The sequence below is a fragment of the Acanthisitta chloris genome, unplaced genomic scaffold (genome assembly GCF_000695815.1).
Source record: "Acanthisitta chloris isolate BGI_N310 unplaced genomic scaffold, ASM69581v1 scaffold8016, whole genome shotgun sequence".
Lineage (NCBI taxonomy): Eukaryota > Metazoa > Chordata > Aves > Passeriformes > Acanthisittidae > Acanthisitta > Acanthisitta chloris.
Genome location: NW_008678700.1, coordinates 57148 through 63032, shown reverse-complemented (window position 1 = coordinate 63032; position 5885 = coordinate 57148). Strand labels below are relative to the sequence as shown.

Genomic DNA, 5885 nt, shown 5'->3' with positions numbered 1-5885 from the left:
CATGTCCTGGTCAAGGTGACCCTCCAGTGCTGGTCTCCACTGCCCTCACCTCCATGAGGAGGTCATCCAGGCACACCCAAAGCAGAGTAACCAACAGCACTGACTCAACACCACACATGGGTTGGAAACCCATGACAGGCAGTGCTGTGAGGGATTCCCATCCACAGCTCCTAACCTGACCTCTCTAAAGGCTCTGGATTTGGTCCATTGCTCCAACCTTGGAGCCCAAGAGATGTGAGAGCTGCAAACAGACCTTTGGGTGCATGGAACTCTTTTGGCACCTTGAAGGAAAGATCAAACCCAACCAGGTTTTTGCCTTGGAAAACAAGTAAGGAAAACGTCGTTTCTCTGCCAAGTTTAGTGGTAAGAAACTAAAAACAAACTGGCCACAAGCATTGTCTGCAAATACAAACTCTCTCTGCTGCCCTCGAGACAACTTATTGCTCTACTTGGACACCCCTAGGTGGGATGTCACCAGCTTCATGTCCACAGGTAAGCCAAACCGCCCCGAAATGACCCTGATGTTCACAGCCTCTACATGCTGTTGCCCTCCATCCTGGTCCATGTCCAGTTCTGGCTCACTTTCCCTGCTCTCACTTTTTCCCAGGTGCCTTCCCATGAGGAAGAAGTCATGTTTATTGCTATTGCTTCCTCTTTCCCCCATCTCTTCCCACTCGCTAGGCAGAGCAGCCAGACATCATCCCCCTCTCTGTCCTCTCTATGTGGTGCTGCTATTTGTGCTTGGATGAACATTGCTTCTGGAAGTCTTGGAGCCCAAAGAATGGGAAGGGGACACCTCAACTACCACGGAGGCAGTGTGGCTAGGTTTCAGCCCTGCTATTGAGTGTAAGGTGAAGCCACCCATCTTTCCCCTTGCCCTGCCACGAAGACTCATCTCCATCAGCCTGACACCCTCTTTTCCCAAACCACCATAACCTGGAGAAGCTCTTTAGCCCAACCCTTGGACCTGGAGAAGCTCTTCAGACCAATCCTTGGATATGGAGAAGCTCTTCAGCCCAACTTTTGGACATCTCCTTGCTTCCTTCAACAGCTGTCTGGCACATCTCTGCCTGCAATCAGCAGCCATGCAAGGAAGGAGCTGCCTTCCCTCTCACACAACCCCAGGCTATGGCTGATGAGGAGCATCTCATTATCCCAAGAGGTGCAAGATGCCACCAGGGCACGTGTCTCTCTGTTGCTCTCTTCCCACCACCCAAGATCCCTTTGCCCAGTTGGAAAAAGCAGACCAAAGACCTGCTGGTGACCAGCCCTTGTACTTCCTAAGACAAGTATTATGTTGCTAATGATATTTCTATTCTCTTACTCCTACAAAAAGAAGGGATGAGTTCAGAATTCCACTGCAGATGATGCATTTATAATCTATCACAACAGCTATCTGGAAGACACCAATTTTCTTGTAATATGTTATGGAAGATTGAATAATTTATATTCTTCAACTAAAAATACCCAACCCAAATGGGAAGAAGCCTACCAGCGCTGTGCTTGTCACATAGTACCCTGAACATCAACCACTCTGACTAGCCAAAACAAAATCTAGGCTCTTGTCAACAACAACGACAACAGAAAGAGAACAAAAAGAACCCAAACGAACAAGAAGTGGGAGATCTTTGCACCACTCAGCTGGGCAAGACTGGAAAAGTGAAGATTCTGAGCTTGCAGATGAGAGGACCAAAGAAGAGAACTTTACTATTGCTCAGTGTCAGTATGTGTGTTACACAGTTGATGTGGGAGGAGGAGGAAGGGGAATGGGGGAAAATCAAAGAGGCAGAAGATTAGAAAAAGCAGCTTTTACAAAAACCACTAAAGAATGCATAAAGTGACCCTTGCACTTGTTTTTCTTGTTCTTGCAAACAGACGAGATGCTGCAGGCCAGAGGCCACAGCACCCATGTAAGACTTGTGTAGTTGCATACAATGTTGGACTCCGGATCTGGAAGAGAGAAAACAGGTGAAAAACAAGGAGTCAGAAGCAAGTGGAGGAGGATCTGACAGGGCTGTTCTCCTCTTCTCTGCAACCCACACCACCCACAGCTGATCCATACTGGGGAAAGGGCTGAGACACAAGTTCTGGAAGGGTTCCAGAAGGTCTGGAACACAAGTCCTATGAGGAGAGGCTGAGGGAAGTGGGAGTGTTTAGCCTGGAGAAGAGGAGGTTCAGGGGCAACCTTCTCACTCTCTACATGACAGGAGGTTGTAGGCAGGTGGGGGTCAGGCTCTTCTCCCAGGGAACTAATGACAGGATGAGAGGACATAGTCTCAAGCTGCACCTCCATTAGGAGGAATTTCTTCCCAGAAAGGGTGATTAGACACTAGAATGTGCTGCCTAGGGAGGTGGTGGAGTCACCATCCTTGGAGATGCTTAAGAAAAGACTAGATGTGGCACTTGGTGCCACAGTCTGGTTGACATAGTGGTATCACAGGCTGGACTTTATGATCTCAGAGGGCTTTTCCAACCTGATTGATTCTGTGTGATGTGGAATTTCACTATACCTCACGCTGCCCACAGGCAATTCCCTGGGCAGGGAGCTGTGGAAGCAGCAGCTCACTGGTGGTATCCAATGCAGAGGATTAAAAACATGCAGAGAGGATGCTCTCTGCTAATTGCACACCAATTTGTCACCAAAGAAGATAGGATGAGGCCAGCCTAATGCATGTGGCAAGGAAAGATTTCAGCTACTGCCTCGCTGGAGGAGGTCTACACTGCCTCCCTGGGCAGCATCATGTGTTCCCATCAACACTGCTGCCTGTTAATTGGGCATGATGGACCAGGGGCTCCAGGAACATGCACAAAGGAGCAACTGGGATTTCTGGGAAGCTGAGGATAACAGGAACATGGAGTCAGTCGCACGCAATCCGGGGGCTAAGGAACAGGATGATCTCCCAGCATGTTTCAGCAGGGAAAAACACCATGTTCCAGTGATATAAATATGGGAAGGGACTCTTTGTTAGGAAATGCAGAGATAGGACAAGGGGGAATGGCTTCCCACTGCCAGAGGGCAGGGAATACAGATGGGATACTGGGAAGAAATTCTTCCCTGTTAGGGTGGTGAGGCACTGGCACAAGTTGCCCAGAGCAGCTGTGACTGCCCCATCCCTGGGAGGGTTCAAGGACAGGTTGGAGCAACCTGGTCTAGTGGAAGGTGTCCCTGCCTATGGCAGATGATCTTTAAGGTTCTTTCCAACCCAAATCATGGTTCTAAGAAGGAGCTTAATGCATCCAAAACCTTAAAGCATGAACATTTCCACCCTCATAAAGCCTAACCATGCTTAGAGCAGCTTGATGCCACTGAGGTCACTGATAAAGCCTTGCATACACCAAGCAGCAAGACCTGAGGTCAATCCCTGGGACAGCTGCAGTGCTAAATGGCTCTTCTGGAGTCAGAGCACCTCCTAGCTAGAGGGATTCAGCAGCTTTGGAGGAAGGGGAGCAGCAGTGGCAGTGCTCAGTGGCTAATTCATGGAGAAGGGCAGAGCAAGGCCTGCCCAGGCAGCACTTACATGACTTGGCCAGTGGGTTTACCAGTGTGGAGGTACATAGCTGTAGGTGGGGGTTCCTTGAGCCCTGTACGTTGGCACGGAAACGGGATGTGCTCCGATGGCAGTGTGTTGTGGGGTGGTCAACAAGGTTCCTACAACAGAGTGGGGAAACAGTTGTCAAGGAGGAGAGCTCCCTCAGGGAAGTGGTGCCTGAGGCAGGCACAGCCTTGTTCCTCTTCCATCCTCCCAAATTATTCTGCCCATGAGCCCTGAATCCAAGCTGCTGGACTCATGTGGTTGGTATCCACCAGCATCACGAATGGAGTAAATCCACATGGAGCTCCAGCATATTTTCCATGCTTCTTTTGGCCCTTAACTCATATTGTTAAGGGTTTTCCTGGGTTTTCTTCCCCAGTTTTCCTTGTCCCTAAAGCTAGCTACCAACCTGCTGTCACTTCCTACCTGCTAAAGGCATTGGGCTAAATTGCAACAGCAAATCACTGCAGAGATCTGAAACATCTAAGGACCAAACTGGAAGAGATGAGGGATGCAAAGGGAAGTGAGGAAAAAAACCCCAACAGGTCTTCAAGGAAAAATTAAGATGAGCTTTGCCACTCATCTCCCAAGGGAGAGGTCTTTTGCTTCACTGATACCCACAGAGCCTTGGGATGCAGCAGGAGTGATCCTCTTCCAGACATGAAGGGGAGGCACTGCCTGGTGCAGCCTCTCTTTTCAGTCCACAGCTGGCACACAGAGGGAATTCAGATTGGAATTTGCACAGTGCCTTCAGCAGAGATAGGGAGAGAGAATACAGCCCTGGACTGCTCTGTTCTGGGAGGAACTGGTGCTCAAAGGAAATTCTCAGTCTCTGGGTTTCTCTCCAAATGCTGTTAATGAAATTCTAAGCCATCCCACGTGCATTAATTCCATTTATCCACTTCTCAGCACAAGCAACAGTAAATCTCTCAGAGTGGTTCTTGTCACACCCAGGCTGCAATATCTCTGCTTGCACCAGGGATTGTGTCCCAGAACAGAGCCTTATTTCACAGCTAATGCAGATGCAAAAGGATGAATGATGCATTTCTTGGCATAATTCAATATACAATCCTAAGAATTGTTAATGAGAGAAATACAGGCCTTGGAAAAAAAATAAATCCTTACTTAATGTGCTGTCAATTAATTGCAGTTAGAAGGAATCCTGCATGTAAAATGGAGAGGAATTGGGCTAGATAAACCAACCAAAACCAAGACCATAAGTGTTCTAAAAAAAGGAGCTTGAGGAGAGAAATACAACTATTTGGAGAGGGACAAACCTAGTTCACTTCATCAAACAAAATCAAGACCATAAGTGTCCTAAAAAAAGGAACTTGAGGCGAGAAATACAACTATTTGAGATGGAAAAACCTGGTTATCTCTCTCCTTATGGAACAAACAGAGGAAAGAAGATTTAAGGATGCAAAAGTGCATCTCCTTAGAGAGAGCCAAACCACAGGTCTCCTTGGCCGAGTCAGATCGGTATCTGGGGCAAATCCATGGATTTTTGCCTACAGAGAGCAGTAACCAGCAAGCCAAACCAGGTAAAGCCACAATTAATTTGTGTGCTAAGTGCTCCTGCAGCCCCTTGCCAGGCATACCCTGCAAGGCTGAGGCAGCACATTAGATGCACAGAGAACCTTTCATCCAGAACAAGTCTCCTGCACAGGTTGGCTGGATACATCCCAGCCAGGAGATGAAACCAAGGCTTAAAGCATGGAAAGACTTTGGTCCTTACCTGCTGACATGGCCATGGTGGTGCCAGCGACCATGCCCATGGCCACTCCGTTGGTCCTGGGCGCAGCCACCGGGGCCGGATAGATGGCCGATGGGATACTGTTGGGTTGGACCACCGTGGTGTGGTGGATGACATGGGGCTGTGCCGCGTACACTGGTTGGGTGTAATAAGCTCCCTGTTGGAGAAGGGGAGAACCACCATCATTCCATAGCCTGACAGTGCTTTTCCAACCTAAACAACTCCATGAGTCATTGAGAGCAGCTCCTGGGAGAAGGACTTGGGGGTGATAGGTGATGACCAACTGAATGTGACCTGCAGTGTGCACTCACAGCCCAGAAACCAATCGAGTCCTGGGTTGCATCCACAGGATTGTGGGCAGCAGGTTGAAGGAAGCGATTCCCCACCCTGTACTCTGCTCTGGTGAGAGGCCACCTGGAGTACTGCACACAGTTCTGGTGTCCTCAACAGCAGAAGGATATGGAACTCTTGGAGCAAGTCCAGAAGAGACCACAAAGTTGATAAGATGACTGGAGCACCCTTCCTATAAGGATAGGCTGAAAGGGTTGAGGCTGTTCAGCCTGGAGAAGGCTGTGTGGAGACCTCATAGCACCTTCCAG

At 48.9% G+C, this 5885-nt stretch overlaps 1 protein-coding gene across 1 annotated transcript in view; it reads right to left on the bottom strand.

Moving 5' to 3' along the window:
- Nucleotides 1–1859: 1859 nt before the first annotated feature.
- LOC103804395 (protein FAM168A-like) overlaps nucleotides 1860–5885 on the bottom strand; it is a gene marked incomplete at its 5' end in the record, with an annotated part of 15758 nt that continues 11732 nt past the window's right edge. The window contains 3 exons of the mRNA XM_009077008.1: nucleotides 1860–1950; nucleotides 3519–3649; nucleotides 5269–5443. Coding sequence (XP_009075256.1) covers nucleotides 3537–3649; nucleotides 5269–5443 — 288 coding nt within the window. The remainder of the gene's footprint in view (nucleotides 1951–3518; nucleotides 3650–5268; nucleotides 5444–5885) is intronic.